This window comes from Coregonus lavaretus, assembly GCF_964263955.1.
Source record: "Coregonus lavaretus genome assembly, chromosome: 22".
NCBI classification, from domain to species: Eukaryota; Metazoa; Chordata; class Actinopteri; order Salmoniformes; family Salmonidae; genus Coregonus; species Coregonus lavaretus.
This window is the reverse complement of record NC_140009.1, coordinates 33,901,200-33,923,273: the sequence shown is the minus strand read 5'-3', so window position 1 is coordinate 33,923,273 and position 22,074 is coordinate 33,901,200. Positions and strand designations below refer to the sequence as shown.

At 46.3% G+C, this 22,074-nt stretch overlaps 1 protein-coding gene across 4 annotated transcripts in view; it reads left to right on the top strand.

The window, feature by feature from the left end:
* Positions 1–20,453, top strand: part of LOC311150174 (retinoic acid receptor gamma-A-like) — an 82,518-nt gene extending 62,065 nt beyond the window's left edge. For 2 of the 4 annotated variants that reach the window (XM_084187503.1, XM_084187505.1), the window contains 7 exons: positions 13,792–13,940; positions 14,418–14,559; positions 15,593–15,756; positions 16,177–16,353; positions 16,681–16,885; positions 17,222–17,380; positions 17,609–20,453. In XM_084187503.1, the coding sequence (XP_084043629.1) occupies positions 13,792–13,940; positions 14,418–14,559; positions 15,593–15,756; positions 16,177–16,353; positions 16,681–16,885; positions 17,222–17,380; positions 17,609–17,982 (1,370 nt within the window). In that variant the 3' untranslated portion in view covers positions 17,983–20,453. Of the gene's footprint in view, positions 1–13,791; positions 13,941–14,417; positions 14,569–15,592; positions 15,757–16,176; positions 16,354–16,680; positions 16,886–17,221; positions 17,381–17,608 lie in introns of all 4 variants that reach the window. The other 2 variants (XM_084187502.1, XM_084187504.1) reach the window with 1 other exon arrangement.
* Positions 20,454–22,074: the final 1,621 nt, after the last annotated feature.

Below are 22,074 nucleotides of genomic sequence, written 5' to 3'. Positions count from 1 at the left end.
CTGCCTTTTGCTTTACTAATATGTTCTTGTACATAGAAGGATCAAGCAATTTAGCTGTAATAAATGTAATAGGGTTTTATTAGAAAGGTGTCTTCTTTTTTTATAACCAATAGGGTCAGATCTACAGTCTAACTGGTCACATGTTGATTGTTTCGATTCCCTCTCGTCATTGTACTGTAGATATAGCCACAATCATTTTATAAGATAATAACAGATAACTCTCTAGCAATCAATCAATCACACACACACACACACACACACACACACACACACACACACACACACACACACACACACACACACACATACACACATACACACACACACACACACACACACACACAAACCTCTTTGTTTTCCCTTAATGTACTGTTCAATGTGAATTGATGAGCTAATTTAAACAGGCCCTATAACTATCTAGCTGGGAGGAAAAGACAGGATGTGCCCCAAATGGCACCCTAGTCCCTATATAGTGCACTGCTTTTGACCAGGGCCCATACGGACTATATAGGAAATAGGGTGCCATTTGAGACGCAGCCACAGACTGCTAAGTGGTTCCTGTGACCACTGTCACACCGAGCAGTTCAGATCATTCTCTGTCCTAATGGAACTGCAGATCATTCTCTCTTGCTAATGGAACTCTGCAGTTATTTCATTATAATTACAAAAGATCCAATTAAAAGATTAGAATGCCTGAGGGGGCAGGACTGTAAATAGATAGTTGGTTGGTTGGTTAGGAGGGATGGTTAGGAGCGATGGTGTGTGTGTGTGCGCGTGTGTGTGTGCGTGCATGTGTACGTTCGCGTGTGTACGAACCTGCCTCTCTCTGTGTGTGTGTATGTGTGTGAGAGAGAGACTTGGGGTGGGGTGAGGGGAACATTGCATGGAAGGGCAGCAGCTGGAATGTGGACTAGTCAGTGCTGTAATACAAACCCTGTTGATCCCATCAAGATTATGTCAAATGGATGTGTACAAGTTAAAAGGCTTAAGTAGTCAGCTGACACGAGGTCATTGCACCGTAATTGATACGACCGAGGGAAAAGAAAAACCTTCCTTTGTCTTAGAATTTCAAACAGACATTGTGTGCCACATAGACATCTAGGCCCCTAGCCCCGATCCTTCATATACTTCTAATAGACTTCTATTAGATCAGTGCAGGAATAGTACTTTTAATAGGAAGTACAGGCTAAAAGAACACACAACGCGGAGTCATTGCTGGTTAGAAGTTCTTGTAAGGCCTGTCTGTCTGGCTGTGTGTGGGTGTTGGATTTGGGTGCGAATGAGAAGGTGTAAATCTACCTGTGTGCGCGTGTCGGTGGTGTGCATGCGTACGTACGTGCGTGTGTGTGTAATCGCTTACTTGTGTCTGTGTGCCCGTAGCCCAAAACCACTGGCACTGGGACTGCTGTGTCAGACCCAGAGACAGACAGGGTTAGGTTAGGCAGGACGTGCCAAGGCTAGATTACACAGTGGCTTGCTGGAATCCAGTTCCACGCTGTCCTGACAGCTTATAGCCCTTCCATACTGGAAACTGTAAATAGTACAGATCTGTCTGTCAGTCTAATCACCATAGCCTGGATGGGCCACAGTCACCTCACATGCACTGGCTAGCTTTCTATTTATACATAGTCACTACACTCTACACAATCTGGTACATAAACTACAAAAGCACGGATTTCAACCCACATGGATGCGAAAGGGATAGATAGCCTGTTTCCTGTTTGTGCTGTCTTGCTAACTTCTATGGTCATTGTCAAGCCAAACATGGAAGACAGCTGATACCAGCTATCTTTTCCCATCCATTTCGGTTGAAATTAGTGCTTTTATGGGTGTTGTTGTTGCTGAGCTAGGTTATCCTCCTCTTCCCAACCTGGTCCCAGATCTGTTTGTGCTGTCTCACCAACTCCTATGGGTCATTGTCGCGCCAAAATGACCATCAGAGATGACAATGCAGTAGCACAAACAGATATGGGACCAGGCTTTCTCCTCCTGTCCATGTGGGTTGAAATCTGTGCTTTTATATAGATGTTGTTTATGAACCAGAGCAGTGATTATGTCTGTCAGCCACAGGAGCACAATGGTAGCTCCCACCTCAAGTTACACAGCTAACCTTAACCCCAACCTCAAGTTAATTAAAAAGTTTGGGTCCCATAGTCTCCTACCCACATAGTCTGAACCGACAGGGAATATGGTCCCAAATGGCACCATATTCCCTACATTGTGCACTATTTATGTGATAGTGGTGCATTATATAGGGAATAGGTAATAGGCTGCCATTTGGGACCCAGCCCATGGTTCATACAGTATGTGGATGGAAGGAAGGAGAGGGCTTTCAAAGAGCTTAGATTTAATGGTTTGCAAACCAATGTGGTGCTAAGGAAAGTCAAGGACTTATTTCCATTGTGGTCCTCAAAATGCTTTCACAAACAGTATGGTTGGTCGGTGGGCACAAAGGAAGTGTCTCTCGCTACCACCCATCCATGTTGGCATTGTGCTTGTTTACTGTTAGCAGGGTTTGCCTGCGAGGCACTTTTCCCCACTCTGCTGAGGCGTGGGCAATGGGCTTCCGGGCTGGTGTGTGTGCTTGCGTGCAACTATGTGTGTGTGTGTGTGTGTCCGTCTGGAACCATGTGTGAGCTCAGTGTGAAGGGAGAGGTTCTGTTACCAGCGTGTTATTGACTGACGGTTTGGCTCCACCGTTGCTAGGGCCCACTGTTATGAGAGGCTCAGGCCAGACATGGGGATGAAGAGAGATGGAGGGGAGATGGAGGGAGAGGGAGAGTCCACTTGGTGTGAATGGGTTGTGTTTACGCAGCAGACAGACAGTGTTTAGCATGGAGCGCTAGTGGTTTGTATTTATTCACATTATCTCAGCGGAGTGTTGGAGAGTGACTGGGGCTTTGGTTGGGCTGGGGCTGGACTGGGGAGGGGCACCCCAGATACTGTTCCATATAGCCACTCTGCCAGGTACTGTGCCATATAGCCACTATGCCAGGTACTGTGCCATATAGCCACTCTGCCAGGTACTGTGCCATATAGCCACTCTGCCAGGTACTGTGCCATATAGCCACTATGCCAGGTACTGTGCCATATAGCCACTCTGCCAGGTACTGTGCCATATAGCCACTCTGCCAGGTACTGTGCCATATAGCCACTCTGCCAGGTACTGTGCCATATAGCCACTCTGCCAGGTACTGTGCCATATAGCCACTCTGCCAGGTACTGTGCCATATAGCCACTCTGCCAGGTACTGTGCCATATAGCCACTCTGCCAGGTACTGTGCCATATAGCCACTCTGCCAGGTACTGTGCCATATAGCCACTCTGCCAGGTACTGTGCCATATAGCCACTCTGCCAGGTACTGTGCCATATAGCCACTCTGCCAGGTACTGTGCCATATAGCCACTCTGCCAGGTACTGTGCCATATAGCCACTCTGCCAGGTACTGTGCCATATAGCCACTCTGCCAGGTACTGTGCCATATAGCCACTCTGCCAGGTACTGTGCCATATAGCCACTCTGCCAGGTACTGTGCCATATAGCCACTCTGCCAGGTACTGTGTCATATAGCCACTCTGCCAGGTACTGTGTCATATAGCCACTCTGCCAGGTACTGTGCCATATAGCCACTCTGCCAGGTACTGTGTCATATAGCCACTCTGCCAGGTACTGTGCCATATAGCCACTCTGCCAGGTACTGTGCCATATAGCCACTCTGCCATCTCTGCGGTGTGTGTGTTTTGGAAGTATGATCACTGATGAAGAACGGCCATGTGTTGTCATGCGTATCTGCATTAAAAGGTGTGCCTTTTAGAACTGCGTATGTGTGTGCTGGTGTGTGTATCTGTGTGTGTGCCTTGGCCCAGTACCACGGCCCAGTCTCTGCGGGCCCCTAGGAACTCTGTCTGTCTGTTTGAAGCCAACATCAGTCAGTTTGAAGCCCCCCCCCCCCCCCTACACACACACACACACACACACACACACACACACACTTCACATGACGTGGCTCAATCCTCTCAGTCCTCTACTATAAAATCCATATTTTTGAATGGAAGTGTGCTGTAGTGCTGTAGTCAGCTTGTCAACAAGTGGTTATCAGACAGCTAGCTTTCTCTTTAGAGTTGTGAACCGGATTTACGCTCTATTTTAGAAAGCTGTGTTGGTTCAAAATAAAATGCTATTGTGGTTAAACTTGTTAATGGGGCAGCTCTTCCTCTCAAGGTGACTCACTGGTGTTACTTAAGGTAGCCTGGTCCCAGATCTGTTTTGTGCTGTTTTGCCAACTCATGTCCTATGGTCTTATCACTGGCTATACAGCACAAACAGAACTGAGACCTGGCTATATCAAAGGGGACTTATTTGACTTTCAACCAGTGGACCTCAGCAGAAGGAGTGGGTGTTCTCAGCTCTGTCATCATATAGAGTCATTGTCTGAGTTTTCCCACCCATAGTGAACGTTGGGCAACCCATTCCCTTAGTCAGTTGGTTGCCAAGCAAAAGTGAAAAGTATGAGCCACACTTACACAAACACATCATTTCTCTATTTTCTGTTGCTCAAAGCAGAAGTTTCTCAGACTGTGTTTTGCCATCTGAAGTGACTGGTGCCAGGATCTGTCAGGCTAACTGCATGCAGGGGAAAGTCAAAACACTACCTAGGTTGAGTCTCACTACTTAGGATGCACCCTTATTCTCAGTACCAAAACCCACGGATTGCTACCACTCTCTCTCAAACACAAATCATGTTGACAGGTGTCTCTCTCTGTCTTTGAGAGCAGCAGTTTTAGTCATACAGAGAGGAAAAATTTACATATGTACTGAAAATCTAGACTAAGCAGAGTGTAAAGAGTCGCTCTGGGTACGAGCGTCTGCTCAATGTCCAAAATGTAATTGTAATGTAAGCTGAGCTGTTAGAGTAGCCTTGGTCCAGATGTGTTTGTGCTGTAAAGCCCAACTCCTATAGGTTGACAGTGACCTTAGGAGATGGCAAGACAGCACAAAAACATCTGGGACCAGGCTAATGTTAAAGTGTGATCTACCCCAAACAGGACAGGGGTTCTGAAAGGTAGTAGGGAGTTGTGGAGTCGAGAGTAGTACTGTTATTGTCCTCTTTTCCCTCACGTCCTGCCACAGTGGGCTACTTCTACTTTTCAGGTTTCTATTGTTGAGGGGAGGAAGCAATAGCAATGGAATGAGCTGCAGTAGCGCTAGCTGCAGTGCCCGAGACAGACAGACAGACAGACAGACAGACAGACAGACAGACAGACAGGTGAGAGGTAGTACGACAGATGGTGAGAGGAAGGCTAGGAGGACAAATGACGGCCCAGGGATCAAAAAACTGGCTGGAGACGAATGTCTCCTGTCCTCACAACCACACAGACATGGGTTCAAATAATATTTGATTTCTTCCAAACACTGTCAGTCTGTCTGAGTAATAGCTGAGGCCTGTGCCTGTGCCTCTGCCAACTCTGGGTTACTGTAGGCAGCAGCTACTGAAGAAGACTACTCTCTTTCATGGTGCTAGTGGCCAGATAAACAGTCGGCTGGTGCTCACCACAGGATGCAGGGGGAGATTATCTGCACATTTGGACGTGCACTCATCTGTCTGCTTCCTCCAGGATCTGCCTTCAGAATAGCCTTTTACACTACATTATTACATCTGATTGATTTTGGGACGTTCCTTTTGGAAAATGCCCACTTCTGTTAGTTGTCTTCTCTTCGGCCCACTCTTCCTTAGGTCAGAGTGTCTGGGACCATTTGAAGGCCCCTTCTTTGGGCAGGCTCAGGGGCTTGAAGGGGGTCGCTGTTGGTGGTGGGTAGTATGGCTGTTTGAAGTCCTGTGTGGTTTGACAGGCTGGTCAGGTGGTGTGGTGCAGGAAAGGAAAGGGGGTTACTCTGTGCCTAATGTTAGTTGTTGGCTGTGGGCTTGGCTGGCTCCATCAGGCCCAGAAATCAAAAGGCTCTTTATGAGGTGTTGTAAAGTAGAAAGACTGGTTTGAAGGAGTGTGCTGTGCGCTTTGCTCTCTGCCTGCCTCAGACTGAAACTCCAGGGCTCTGAGGACACAAGCAGTTACCAGTCCCACCTGCTGCCTGCCTTCCTGCTCTACTCTGGTGTGGGCTGCCCACCTTGTCTGGAAGTTTCAACATTTATTTTGCAGGATACAACAGGTGTAAAACAGTACAGTGAAATCTTTCCCAACAATGCAGTATTTAATATCAAGGTAAGGGAATAATATAAATAAAATAAAAATATGCAGGGTCAGTGCCAGTAGCATAATTACAATCTGCAGGTACCAATAGAACTTTCGTAGAACTCAGAACTTCAGGTCTACAAGTCAGAAAACCCACTTATGCAATATTTGCATTTGTGGAACGGGGATTGATGATTCTTCATGTACATGTCAATGCTATAGAGTGCATTTCTCTCTCTCTTTCTCTCTGTCTTTATCTCTCTCTCTCAGACAGTGAGCGTACACACATATGTCTGCATATGTGTTTCGTGACTTGGTGCTGGTTATGACAGCGGGGTGTAAATTCCTGTGGGGTGGGTTAAGTTGGTGGGTTCTCTGCTCTGTCTGTCCACGTTGGTGTGTTTCCTCTTCTCCCCCTCTCATCTCCTCTCTTCCTTTCCCCTCCTCTCCTCTCCTCTCCCTCTCCTTCCCCTCCTCTCCTCCCCCCTCCTCTCATCTCCTCTCCTCCTTTCCCCTCCTCTTCTCTCCTCTCCCTCTCCTTCCCCTCCTCTCCTCCCCCTCTCCTCTCATCTCCTCTCCTCCTTTCCCCTCCTCTCCTCTCCTCTCCCTCTCCTTCCCCTCCTCTCCTCCCCCTCTCCTCTCATCTCCTCTCCTCCTTTCCCCTCCTCTCCTCTCCTCCCCCTCTCCTCTCATCTCCTCTCCTTCTTTCCCCTCCTCTCCTCTCCTCTCCCTCTCCTTCCCCTCCTCTTCATCTCATCCTCTCCTCTCCTCTCCTCTCCTCTCCTCTCCTCTCCTCTCCTCTCCTCTCCTCTCCTCTCCTCTCCTCTCCTCTCCTCTCCTCTCCTCTCCTCTCCTCTCCTCTCCTCTCCTCTCCTCTCCTCTGAGTGGTGAACCAGTCTATCTCCAGTTTTATTTATTACAGCCTTATTCTAAGATTGATTAAATTGTTTTTCCCCCTCATCAATCTACACTCAATACCCCATAATGACAAAGCAAAAACATGTTTTATAGAAAAAAAATCAAATTTGTTACAAATAAAAAACGGAAATATCACATTTACATGAGTATTCAGACCCTTTACTCAATACTTTGTTGAAGCACCTTTGGTAGAGATTACAGCCTTGAGTCTTCTTGGGTATGACGCTACAAGCTTGGCACACCTGTATTTGAGGAGTTTCTCCCATTCCTCTTTGCTGATCCTCTCAAGCTCTGTCAGGTTGGATGGGAAGCATTGCTGCACAGCTATTTTCAGGTCTCTCCAGAGATGTTCGATCGGGTTCAAGTCTGGGCTCTGGCTGGGCCACTCAAGGACATTCAAAGACTTGTCCCGAAGCCACTCCTGCATTGTCTTGGCTGTGTGCTTAGGGTCGTTGTCCTGTTGGAAGGTGAACCTTCCCCCCAGTCTGAGGTCCTGAGCGCTCTGGAGCAGGTTTTCATCAAGGATTTCTCTGTACTTTGCTCCGTTCATCTTTGCCTCGATCCTGACTAGTTTCCCAGTCCCTGCCGCTGAAAGAAATCCCCACAGCATGATGCTGCCACCACCATGCTTCTCCGTAGGGATGGTGCCAGGATTCCTCCAGACGTGACGCTTGGCATTCAGGCCAAAGAGTTTAATCTTGGTTTCATCAGACCAGAGAATCTTGTTTCTCATGGTCTGAGAGTCTTTAAGTGGATCCACCTGAGCTCAATTTCGAGTCTCATAGCAAAGTGTCTGAATACCTATGTAAATAAGGTATTTCTGTTTTAAATTTCTAAAAGCCTGTTTTCGCTTTGTCATTATGGGGTATTGTGTGTAGATTGCTGAGGAAAATTTTTTTTTTTACCCCTTTTTCTCCCCAAATTTCATGGTATTCAATTGGTAGTTACAGTCTTGTCCCATCGCTGCAACTCCCGTACGGACTCGGGAGAGACTAAGGTCGAGAGCCGTGCGTCCTCCGAATCACAACCCAACCGAGCCCCACTGCTTCTTGACGCAATGCCCGCTTAACCCGGAAGCCAGCCGCACCAATGTGTCAGAGGAAACCCCGTACACCTGGCGACCGTGTCAGCGTGCACTGCGCCCGGCCCGCCACAGGAGTCGCTAGTGCGCAATGGGACAAGATCATCCCTGCCGGCCAAACCTTCCCCTACCCTGGAAGACGCTGGGCCAATTGTGCGCCGCCCCATGGGTCTCCCGGTCGCGGCCGGCTGCGACAGAGCCTGGACTCAAACCAGGAACTAGTGGCACAGCTAGCACTGTGATGCAGTGCCTTAGACCACTGCGCCACTCGGGAGGCCCTGGATTTTTATTTATTTAATCCATTTTAGAATACGGCTGTAACGTAACAAAATGTGGAAAAAGTCAAGGGGTCTGAATACTTTCTGAATACACTGTAGACCTGACACTATCCCAGTTGAAAGGTATACAGTGATTCAAAAGAGCTTACAGCAATTCAACTTGAACAGTATTGTCATCAGAATTATTGGCAACGTTTCAACCAATCTTGACCACAGGGGTGTAGAGCTGATAGTGTCAGCAGAATGAAGAGTTTACATGAACTGTCAACCCATATAAAAAGCCATGACACCACAGAGGGAAATTATATAGCACTGCATCAGATCCTCCGGAAGAGAGGAGTGCGATAAAAAGAGGAAGGAAACTTGTATGGTGCTGAAGGACCTTACACAAGAGGGATGGCAGGAAGAGGTGTGCAGAGAGAGAGAGCGAAAGAGCGAGAGAGCGAGAGAGAGAGAGAGAGAGAGAGAGAGAGAGAGAGAGAGAGAGAGAGAGAGAGAGAGAGAGAGAGCAGCTGCTGATGATGGATATTGATTCCTAACTCTCTCTTTAGCTTGAAGTCAGACTCAGAGAAAGAGGAAGAGAGAAAGCGAGAGAGAAAGACAGAGATGGCACTACAAACAATGGAGGGATGCCACTGTCTCTGTCCCCAATGTTGTGACACAGGCTAGTCCTGGGGTTGTTGTGGTATAGTAGAGTAGTAGAAACACCCATAAAAAGTTGGAGCATCAAGAGTACCTGTCTTTTTTAAAGTAAAGTAGGGCCCTCCCCTTCCTGTAGGACCACAGCCTGTGCCATTGGGATAGGTGCCAGGGGCTCATAGGATGGCTCTGCCCAGTGTGCCAGCTTGTCTCTCAGTCCCACTGTTCCCCAACCTCTTCTCAATCTGGTGCCCTTCTGCCAGTCTGTCTGGCCACCCTGTCTAGTCTACACACACACCAGGCACAACTGTCCGTCGCTCCCTCACACACTCTCTCACACACTCTCTCTCACACACACACACACAGTACACCCTTACGGAAAAAACAAAAACACATGTTTTCTTGTAATCACGAAATCATGTGTTTTTTCTGTAAGGGCACACACACAGCACAAAACACATGCACACACACACACACACACAGCGTTCACACAGTCTCTGGCAATCTCATCTCACTATCTAGCCTGTGACAGTAACATGCAAGGAAAGGAAAATACAGCTTCAGGTTCTTTAATCAAGTTAAGAGATGTGGCCATATGTGTACTCTAACTGTCTACAGTAAACACAACCAATACAAAGAGCAATGTACAGCATTACAACTAGCACATACTAGCACCACCATATTGGAGCAGTACAGTGTGTGGAAGCACCAGTGCGCAGAGCTGAGAGCAGAGGAGTGTAGTCTGCAGAGACTGGGCAGAGCCACTGGCTGGAAGAGTTCCCACTCTGAACTGAGAGGCCACAGTTATATTCACATAGAGGCTAGCACGCACACACACACATTAGCCACATACGCACACACTCTCGCTAACTCACATGCCAAGACTCTCCCTGGAACAGTGTCCCAGTGAAGATTCAATCACACCCACCCACAGTCACGTAGACCAAATCTACAGGCAGCCTATTGTGAAAGAATAGTTGTTCCTCTGCCAGTGTGTCTTGCTAGCTAGCTGCTCGGTTAAAACAAGGGTTGCGCAACAACACAAAATGCCTGAGGCACTAAAGCAGGCCGACATGGACAGAAATCGATATCACGATAATGATAAATAGAAGGATATGTTTATAACGTTCATGTGCAGCAGTTAAGTTACTTTTATATATTACCGTGCGCTTAGAACTACTACTACTATGAATTGTGTAACTATCAAGTGTACCATCAGCAATAGCCCATATTAGCAGACTTATTTCATTTCAAACTTCACATTTCTCTAGTAGAGGCTACTTATCATGATTATCGATATCAATTAACTGTCCTCGATAAATGGTTGGTGCGGTCAGTGTCGATCATTTCTGGTTTATTGTCCCAGCTCTATGAGGCACACAGTCAAGCCTTTGCTCTGCTCACAATTCAATTGCTATTGCACTCACACTCCTCTCCACTCCTCTCCACTCCACTCCTCTCCACTCCACTCTCCTCTCCTCTCCTCTCCTCCCCTTTCTAGAGAAGACAAAATAACAAACAGGTTTTGAAAATCGCCAGAAAGCCCCTTCTCTTTTGTTCTCTGTTTGTTCTTTCTTCATTCTCTCCTTCTTCTATTGGTTGAACGTCAAGGGAAGTCGATTGGCCCAGTTGACGTTGACCTAGAATTGAATGTAAATGACCTTCAGCTAAACGGCTATTTCTGTCTAGAGCACTTACATTTCACATCTAATGAGGGGCAGTGAAAGGATGTTACTGATGTAACTCCGCAGATGGTGGGGTGTGTGTGTGTACCTGCATGCGTTTTCATGTGCCTACGTGTGTGTGCATGCGTGTGTGTGTGTATGCGCGCGCATGTTTATGTGTGTGTGTGTGTGTGTGTGTGTGTGTGTGTGAGACTCTGGATTAGTGTAGGTCATGGCAGTGCAGCTGGGCCACTTGTGTACAGAGGCCATTGAAAGAGGGGGATTAGAGGTAAACTGATATGAGCAGTGGCTACTGATAACTCAACTATACCCTCATCTCTTCTCTTCTCCTCCCCTCTGTCACCCCCTAACACATAGCCCCCACCCACCTCTCCTCTCGTCCATCACCAGCCTGCAGCTCTCTGGAGGGGGATTGTCATGCAAATTGAGGTCCAGGCTTCAGAACTGATAAGAGGGCCTCTCATTTCAGAGGCATTTGTTTTCTAAACAGAGATGAGCTGGGTTTGGGGGGCAGGGGTAGACAGGGAGAGACAGGGGTAGGGGTTCAGGGGGGTTGATTGAATGGCTCCATGTCATCATTATTGTGGGCCTGCTTTCCAGGGGTGGGGTAAACGTGGAGCGGTATTTGGATAGGTAGGTGTGTGTGTGTGTGTGTGTGTGTGTGTGTGTGTGTGTGTGTGTGTGTGTGTGTGTGTGTGTGTGTGTGTGTGTGTGTGTGTGTGTGTGTGTGTGAGAACAGGAGTCGTGTTCTGTTTTACTACGGCAGGAACCAGTTCAGGTGGTTGATGGATTTGTTTGTCCTTATCTGTCCTAGTTTCTCTCTCTCTCTTTCTCTCTCTCACTCCACCCCCCTTCTATATCTCCCTCTCTGCCCCCCCCCCTTCTCTTGTTCCACCTCTCCGCTGCTCAGACAGTGTCAGTCAGTATCAGTCAGTATCCATTTCTTGACCCCACACAGGATTTGTCCTTTTCAAAGAACTTGTCACCACACCGCCCCAGAGTCTCATTTACTGCTGTTATTATTGCATAAACACACAAGTTCAGGGCCCATTTTTGACCTGGGTCAAGAGTAGTGCACTATATAGGGAATATGGTGCTATTTGGGTTCCAGACACAGTTGTTTATTTTAGAGTGGTTAGAGTAGAGAGGGTGATTTGTTACTTTAGTATTGGGTTTATTCCTCTAACTGGTTTAACAGATTTACCTCAAGCTGTTTCTGAGAAGGAATTTAGGCTGTAGACTATGATTATCTCTTGTAGTAGTAGTAGGTGAAAAATATGTCGATGTGCCCTTGAGCAAGGCACTTAACCCTAATTGCTCCTGTAAGTCGCTCTGGATAAGAGCGTCTGCTAAATGACTAAAATGTAATTGTAGCAGTAATTGTAGCAGTACTAGCAGTAGCAGGGTTACAGTAGAAGCAGCAGTAGCTAACAGCAGTAGCAGCAATGATGGTCATCTTGGTCTTGAACAAGGCTAGCCCTGAGGGGCAACAACTGTGTCCTCCTCCCCTTCTCTGTCCCCTGGCTTTCTCTGTTGTTGTTTTTGATCAAATTCCTCCTTTTATATCCCCTTTTTCTTCTTTTTGAAGTCCCCACTCTTGTAAAAAGGCAAGCTGGTGGTTTGGCCTGAGCCCAGGGTATGAGGGAAGGGGGAGGGAAGGGAAGAGGGACTGGGGAGTGGGGATTGTAGGTTAAGTTTAAGCTAGCCCTGCGGTTTCCATTGAAGGTGCTAGGGGGAGGTGGGGGCAGTAAAAGTTAGAATTCTAGAGCCTCCCTGTTTTTATTTTATGATTGGGGCTGCTTTTTTTTACGAGCCTGGGTCTACAGCTGGTGGTGTGAATAGCTGCCCAAGGTGACTGGATCCTAATAAAGGCCGGGCCAGCAGGGATGGGGCCTCCAGCCCAGCCATGAGACTGTCTTTATTGACCAGCTTATGAGCCTGGGCCTCTATTAAACCCTGCCAGGGCCAAGCTGAGGAATTTAGAGCCAGGAAACAAGAGGCAAAAAGGGTTTGCGTGTCAGGGGGTGGTGGAGTTTGGAGGCTGGAGCTGGAGAAGTTGGGGAGTTGAAGTTTGAGGGGTGACCGGGGTGAAAGTTGAAAGAAGTGTTGTTAGGGAGGGGGTCAACATGTGTTTGCCTGTTATTGAGAGTGTGCAGTGTTAGCTGTGTGTGTGTGTGTTTGTCAGTGTGTGTGGCGGTGTCGGTATGTATGTTGGTGTGTGTGTGCGCGTGTGTGTGTGTGCGTGTGTGTCTCTCGTGGGAAGTATGGAATCCAGACGTTGTGTAGCTTAGTGCCCAAAGGGGCTTATTTAGAACATCATTCTTTTTAATTTAGCGTAGAAGCATGTGACTCAAGGTACAACTGTGACGTCAGTGGTATGGCAGTCAGCTTGTGGGACTGGGTTTGAACAGGAGTGGCACAAGTCTGCAGTCTGCAGCAGTGGGAGGGGCAGACAGATTCAGACGCCAGTTGTGCATGAACATTTTGGTCTCTCACCTTCCTATACCTTAGCTACCTTGTGGGGTGTGTGGTAGATTTCTCCTGAGGCAAGTGGATGCCAGTCTCAGTGAGTCAGTCACTGTGGAATGAGGAATCCCTAACTCCAGCCACAGCCCCGCCCATTCAGCCCCGCTATCAGAGACTGAGATCTGTCAATCTAATCAGTCACACCTCCACTTATCCTCACTTATCTGCCTGTTGTAAAATTGTTTGTTTTCTTTACCTCTGTCAATTACAACCCCTCCCAACTCTAAAACAGACACTTAACTCTGATCTGTGACCTCTGGTCAGTGCTGCCCCCTTAGGGTGAACGATGGGAGGGTGCACTTCTCCCTACCAATAGTCAGCCAAAACCTTTCTCCCTGTCTTTATTTGGTGTAGTCTAACCTAAGCATGACTGAGTGAAACTGTACGATAATGGCTCGCTAACAACTGTATTCGACTACAAGCAAAAATATAATAAAATCAAGCAACTCATCCACCTCTCTTCTCTTTTCTGTAGCGGTGGAGACCCAGAGCACCAGCTCAGAGGAGATGGTCCCCAGCTCTCCCTCTCCACCTCCCCCACCACGCATCTACAAACCCTGCTTTGTGTGCCAGGACAAGTCCTCTGGCTATCACTATGGGGTCAGCTCCTGTGAGGGCTGCAAGGTGAGGAGGCCCCTGCTTCATCATCATCATCATCACACGCACACACACACACACACACACTGACAACACTCAAACTCAACACTGGCAGGCAGCATGCAAAAAATGATCTAGTTTCTAATGTAAAAAAGTATGACATAGCTAACAATGTAGGATAAAGCAGGTGAAAGTATTGAACACAAGATATTGAGAATGTAATAGATCAAATTCTGGATGAGAAAATCATAACAGTACAAAACGTACTAAAATGTTTCAGTTGTGAATCCCGGATTTGATAAATGAACAGACATGAAAGGTTGAAAGATAACAGACGGATACATGACCGTTACAATGTTACTCCCTCCATCAGACCGTATTTCGTAATAATTATTTTCCACCTCTCTCTCTTCAATCATTTCTCAGTATGTGATCGTTACAATGTCACTCCCTCTATCAGACCGTATTTCATCTGTTCTTTTCCCTTTCTTCTCTGGTTTCCAGGGTTTCTTCCGGCGCAGTATCCAGAAGAACATGGTGTACACCTGTCACAGAGACAAGAACTGCCAGATCAACAAGGTCACCAGGAACCGCTGCCAGTACTGCCGACTGCAGAAATGCTTCGAGGTCGGCATGTCCAAGGAAGGTGAGAGACGTAAGAGAGGCTGGGGGATGGGGGCTACTGACCTAGGACATCCAGGCCCTGTGATACAGAAGTATGAACGCAAACACACAAATGCACACACACTCATGCACAAACACACACATGGAAGTAAACACAGGCACACACACACACACTCGGAGTATATAAACAAAGCACTCAATATGCTTTTAGATAGTCGTTGGTAGAGTTTGATATAAAATGATTCACCCAGCAGGAAGTATGAAGGGAAACGAAGAAGCAGCAGGGTAGTGATTTGGAAAGACTGGGCACAGTATCAACCTTATGACTAATCATGTTACTAAATGACTCTTCCTGCGAACCAGTGTCCCAAATGACCCCCTATTCCCTATATAGTGCACTACTTTTGTCCGGTGCAAAGTAATGCACTTTATAGGGTATAGGGTGCCATTTGGGATGCAGACTAAGTGTTTCACCAGTCATCTCACTCTCAACACACCCTTGCCCTACCAAAACCCCTCATCTTTCATTCACACTTTCATTTCAGTATAGTAGCTCTCTATAAAAATTGCCTTTTTGAGTTGGCTCCAACTGATCATTCTGTTATAACAAATACAAAAGTGAGAGTAATAGCAAATTCTCAGTCACAAAGACCTCAATTTACTCAATGCGACGGTGTGTGTGTGAGAGTGTGTGTGATGTGAGTGGCAGGAAGGTTTGCCCATGGGACACGTATATGGGTGTAATGTTTGTGTGGGATGTGTGTTAGGACCAGGATCACATTGTCCCTCTGCTATTTCTTGATATCCTGAGAGGAAGGAAAGAATGGGAGGAGGGAGAGAGAGGGAGGGAGGCCATGGACAAAGAGGAAGAGGATGGGAGATAACAGTGAATGAAGAGATAGTGTCATCACTGTATTGTATAAAATGGGTTAACAGCTGGTTCATAACATTACTGAATTGCGGAGCATCAGTAGTAGGCCAACATAGATTCTCACTCACATGTTGAATGTTCCTCCTCCTCTTAATCCTCCTGCCCCTCCTTTTCCGCTCCCCAGCAGTGCGTAACGACAGGAACAAGAAGAAGAAGGACGTGAAGGAGGAGATGGTGTTGCCAGAGAGTTATGAGCTGAGTGGAGAACTGGAGGAGCTGGTCAATAAAGTCAGCAAAGCCCACCAAGACACCTTCCCCTCACTGCTGCAGCTGGGCAAATACCACACCGTAAGACTCTCATACATTTTGAAAGTTGTACTTTTTTCTGTTTGAACATACTGATTCACATCACATGTAAAGACACAAATCCACTATGAACATGCACACTTTCCCAACTCAAAAGGCCAGTTCAGGGTAAATCAAATTTATCCAATGGTCATTTGAGAGCGTAGTAGGTGATTGGTTGGTGTACTGTAAGACCGTGAGAGCATTCTACCTAGTTGGTTGATGTCCAGTCAGTGGTGTTATTATTCTACCTGATCGATGTATAGTAAGAACCCTGTCAAATCAAATTTGTATTGGTCACATACACATATTTAGCAGATGTTATTGCGGGTGTAGCGAAATGCTTGTCATTTAACCCTGTCTGTGTCCCTGCCAACCCCACGCTCACTACCTTTCTCTCTTTGTTTCTCTCCTGTCCTCCAGAACTCCAGTGCAGACCACCGCGTGCAACTGGACCTGGGGCTGTGGGATAAGTTCAGTGAGCTCTCCACCAAGTGCATCATTAAGATAGTGGAGTTTGCCAAGCGCCTCCCCGGCTTCACCACCCTCACCATCGCTGACCAGATCACCCTCCTCAAGTCAGCCTGCCTGGACATCCTGGTACTTAGCTGGTTCTTTCTATCCTCTCAACCCCTCTGTCAACGGACACTATTATATTCTCTGGGACTCAGAGACGTGGCAATGTAATATGAGGGGATACTGCCTCTGAGTGGATAGAGGCGGTATTGCAAGAGTAAACCCACATGTAGGCTCACACTATAGAGCGGGAAAGGTGAATAGATGAGGACAGACTAGCCTGTTGTTTTATGGACAATCGATAAAGAACATAGCCTACTTCCTGTTGTACGCAGATATATTTTTTTTATATATCCTTCCTCCTCTCTTTCTCGGTCTTTCCATCTTTACCCATTTTTATTTCACCCCTAGATGTTGAGGATCTGCACGCGCTACACCCCAGAGCAGGACACCATGACTTTCTCCGACGGGCTGACCCTGAACCGGACTCAGATGCATAACGCAGGCTTCGGCCCGCTCACAGACCTGGTGTTTGCCTTCGCTGGCCAGCTGCTGCCTCTAGAGATGGACGACACAGAGACGGGCCTCCTCAGCGCCATCTCCCTCATCTCTGGAGGTACTGCACCCTGAGGGGATTAATACGATTTTACTGTTGGTCAATACAATGTTAAGAACAAATACAGACCTAAATGTCTGTGAGGTGTTAGGCCGCGATAACATCCTCACTCAGTTACAATATCAGTAGAAATGTGGGAATTAAATAGTTTGGTTACACTATATTTGTCACTTTATTTACTTGTTGTTGTTATCAATGACATGATACAATTGTAATGACCTAAAAATCATCAATTACATCAATCATCAATTACATCATTCCTATCCTAGTCTGATGGCTATCATGTGTCCAGTTTGTCATGTACAGTGTATATAACTCTGCCCTCTTCCCTGTCAGACCGAATGGACCTGGAGGAGCCCCAGAAGGTGGACAAGCTGCAGGAGCCCCTCCTGGAGGCCCTGAAGATCTACGCCCGTCGCAGACGCCCCAACAAACCACACATGTTCCCCCGCATGCTGATGAAGATCACTGACCTCAGAGGCATCAGCACCAAGGGTCATTATTATTATAGTACAGAATAGTACCCCACAATACACCAGACCACCAGCTAACACACACAGTCATAATAATACATATAGATTACGGTGGATGCAGAACATTTGAGCTAGTACTTTGTTAGGATTACTACCATCATTTCTGGAACATCTAGCACTCTAAGCAAATGCTAAGACATTACTTTCCAGACATGTTAACATGAACGTTTTTTCTGTGGTGTGTGAACAGGTGCAGAGAGGGCCATCACTCTGAAGATGGAGATCCCAGGCCCCATGCCTCCTCTGATCAGAGAGATGTTAGAGAACCCAGAGGCCTTCGAGGACCAGACAGAGAGCAGTGGAGAGAGCTCCCCTCTGCCTGCCCCTCCTGCCCCTCCACCAGCCCCCACCAAGCCCCCCACCACCATGAAGACTGAGGCCGAGGACGAGGAGGACAGCTGGGGGACAGAGAACGGCAGTGAGCCCTCCCAAGAGGAGGAAGATGAGGATGATTATGATGATGGGGAGGAAGAGGACAGGGGCTCGGACAGTGAGGGCGAATCCTGGGCTCTGGAGGGTAGCAGCGAAGGGGATAGGAAGAGCCATGCCGGGAGGGCGCAGTGAGGAGGAGAGGCGATCACACACAAATACAGTCCGTACACTCAAACACACACACTAACTGACGTAGTCATACACAATCGTGTGCGCACACACACAGACACACACACACCCTCCCTACCCCTTCCAATGCTGGCCCTCCCTCCCTAACCTCTGCATTCTCTTTATCTCCCTACTGCACATCAGTCTCTCCAAGCAGGACAGCAGAGACTTACACCTAACTGTACAGACACTATAACTCAGGTTCTCTGACTCACAGGTTCCTGATAAGTGACATGCAGACATGCAGAGAGACTTGCAGAGATACTATTATAAAAGAGGGACGGAGAGACGACATGATCCAACCGACTGGACTTGTGACTCCTGATATAGAGAAGAGGAAAGATGGCGTGAAGACAAAAAAAAAAAAAACGGCTCTCTTTGACGAAACAAATGTCAAATTTTGTATTATCTTCTTGTTTGTATCTACATAAAGGAATGGCCAAAACAGAAAGCACGAACTAAACAGTAGATTATTTCCAACGGATGCGAAGCAAAACACGTTTCTCATAAAGAAAAATACAGGATGAAACCAAACTGAATATGCTAATCGATTTTCTTGCTGATATTTGCTTTGGAATATTGTTAAATTTGTTCATGTTTATTTCTTGACTCTTCTTTTTTTTTCAATGTATTAATAAGTCCATACATATCTATATACCATTATATTTGGTTTGTTTGTAATCCTGGTATTGTATATGATTTCTTTAGATGTGGTTTTGTGTTTGAGGAGTTTTCCATTGGATATCCAGAGAGAGACGAATCAGAATCTGAACTGGCAGACCTCTAACTGAATCTTCTTTCCAACTGAGCCGCTGGTGTTTTTTGGGCACTCAGTAATGTTGTGTTACAGTGACTCAAGTTGTAATTTGTGTTGTTATCAGGGGACTAGCATTAATCTATGTGCTTCCTTTCAACGCAACAAACTATGCTGTCGAATGGATAGTGTCTTTGTGCCAAAGTTAGCAACTCAACACACACACACATATCAAATCTTATCTTCTAAATTAGACACACGCATGTACACACACACAGTAAACCTCAAACCTATAACAGATGTGTCATTTTGGCTTTGGTTGTTCAGACAGAGATTGACAGTTGGCCGTAGCACTTGGCTGTGGCACTTTGATATCCTGTTTTATACAATACATCTTTATTGTCCAATATTGACAGTACAGTCAATGGCAATCTCATCTTATCATCAGACATACAATTGAAGAACACAACAGAAATGTAGAGAACTATCATCAAATGCCTGCACTATTTAATGACGTACACAAGCAAACAACACATTATCAACACACACAGATGCATGCAAGTTGTAACCAGGAACTGTTATGGACAATGACATGAAAACAGACTTCTCAGGGCTTCTCTGTTAGTAAGGACCAAACCCTAGCGACCCCTATGCGGTGGGGTGCACTAGAAATAGGCAATATTTATGTGTGTGTATTTTTGACTCAGTCAGTTGGATCTGTCCAGTTAACGCCTAGCTCTGTGTACATAGAAGATAGATGACCAGTCTGCAAACGGCCTGGATGCCAGCCAGTCTGTTACCCTTTTCACACTATCATGCCAACCCAAACCAAACAGTGCTGGCTTGGATATTTTCTTTTCACATTGTCCTTTCCAGCATGGTTCCAGCGACTATGGTGGGTGCATAACCAGGCCAGCTCTGTACAGCTCAGTTTGGCTCGGCTGACTAGTGTGAAAAGCCCTCATCTGTCTCAGACCAGACCTGGCCAGCAGCATTGTCACTGACCTGCCTGACCTGTGCTCTGTGCTGCTGGCACCCAAGAAACCAACTGCCTTCTCATCCAAAAGCCATTAAAATCATCATGTCTTTGTAATGTTGTATGATATACCCTCTGTCTTCTTCAAAGAAGTGGCAGGGTTATGTGTTCTCATGTGTCATTTCTTCATAATCTTCTTTGTTGCCAAAATGTCTCAGTCAATATGTAACCAACTGTTCATAATGCAGCTGGCTGGCTACATGTACATACAGAGTTTTGTATACAGTCTCTCTATGAAGATATATGAACAGGAATGCAACAGACTCCTCCCAGCGGTAGAGAAAGAGGCCTACTGTACAGTACTCTCTGAATGTGGCCCTCCTGATTGGTTTTGAGTGTGTGTATAGGATTTAACATGTCTCCTCTGTCATTGGGTGAATGTTCTCTGTATGGTGCTGTGACGTCACACAGGATCACAGTGGAGCAGAGCGGCAAGGTTTGATGACCTCATCTCCTCTCTGCCTGCCCTGCCAGGACTTCATGATGCAAACGTTGAGATGATGTTGGTTTGATGCCGGTGTACCTTTCTGTAAAACATGGCCAAGGCATTGTCCAATCTTCTGTTCATACCAACTCTGTCATACAAAGAAAAAGCCATATGAACTGTAAGAGGCACAATAAATTACTTTTGTGAGATTAATAACATATTTTCTTTGAGAAATTTCTAATTCTCTTAGAATGTGTTGTAAAACATTTTCTTATCAGTTATGACACTTTAGGATGCACTTATGACACTGAAATGAATATGTCGTAAACAACACTTAAACTGATTTGTTACCAGATGTTTTTATGATAGCCCCGTTCATTCACCAGCCGTGAGCCTTGCTACTGAGTCCATTTAATTATAACTGAGCACTGTAGTGATGTCATCAACACAATGACTATCAATAGTGGGCGCTCTTGCACTGTGGCTACAGAGACCAGCCAGCCAGCAGCAGTGTCTGTAGACCAGCCCTGTGTATCGGATAGAACTGAGCAGGCACTAGTATTACCAGTGTGTTACAATTCTTTAACGTCGCCTCCTACTGTAGACAGATGCATACTTCCACTCTGTGTCCTTGGTATAGCACTACGGTATACACTGAGTTTACAAAACATTAGGAACACCAGCTCTTTCCATGACAGACTGACCAGATGAATCCAGGTGAACGCTATGATCCCTTATTGATGTGACTTTTTAAATCCACTTCAATCAGTGTAGATGAAGGGGAGGAAACAGGTTAAAGACGGGTGTTTAAGCCTTGAGACAATTGAGACATGGATTGGGCATGTGTAATGGGCAAGACAAAATATTTAAATGCAGCTGGGTTTTTCCACGCTCAACAGTATCCTGTGTGTGTCAAGAATGGTCCACCACCCAAAGGACATCCAGCCAACTTGACACAACTGTTGGAAGCACTGGAGTCAACATGGGCCAGCATCCCTGTGGAACACTTTCGACACCTTGTAGAGTCCATGCCCCGACGAATTCAGGCTGTTCTGAGGGCAAAAGTAGGGAGCAACTCAATATTCCGAAAGTGTTCTTAATGTTTTGTCCACTCAGTGTATTATAGCCCCTATGGTTGTTTTTATTAATAGATGTAGAGACTAGAGGGAAGAGGGATAAACAGAGATGGGGTTCTATCAATTATATGATTGCCATAATTAACTATCATTAAAATATTAAATAGAGCTCAATAAAGAGGGACTGGGGATTAGAATAAGGTCCATATATTATACGTTATTTTACAAGGGCTAAAGCTAAATGGCCCCATATATTCAACTCCAATAACACATTGCTATGGGAACCCTGGGACAATGGGTGGGGGTGTTGGGGTAGTAGGGGATTTAAAGAGGCAGGGTGATATTATTTGGTTTCACTACCACCTTTCCAATTATACTAGAGATGATTAGTCAATTGATGATTGGAGTAGATATTCTCTCCAAGTTATGATGGCTCAAAGCAACTACAAGGTTACAAGGAAGTATACTAGTGAAAAGTAAGAAAAGGGTGAATGCAAGTTAAAAGAATCACCAGAATGGAGAAAGTCGCACACAGTTCTAGGCCACCCCAGGACTGAGGTTAGCAGGTTCATTCTATTACTCCAGAGATCAATGCATATTGATTAATAATAATAATAATATGCCATTTAGCAGACGCTTTTATCCAAAGCGACTTAAAGTCATGCGTGCATACATTTTTTTGTGTATGGGTGGTCCCGGGGATCGAACCCACTACTTTGGCGTTACAAGCGCCGTGCTCTACCAGCTGAGCTACAGAGGACCA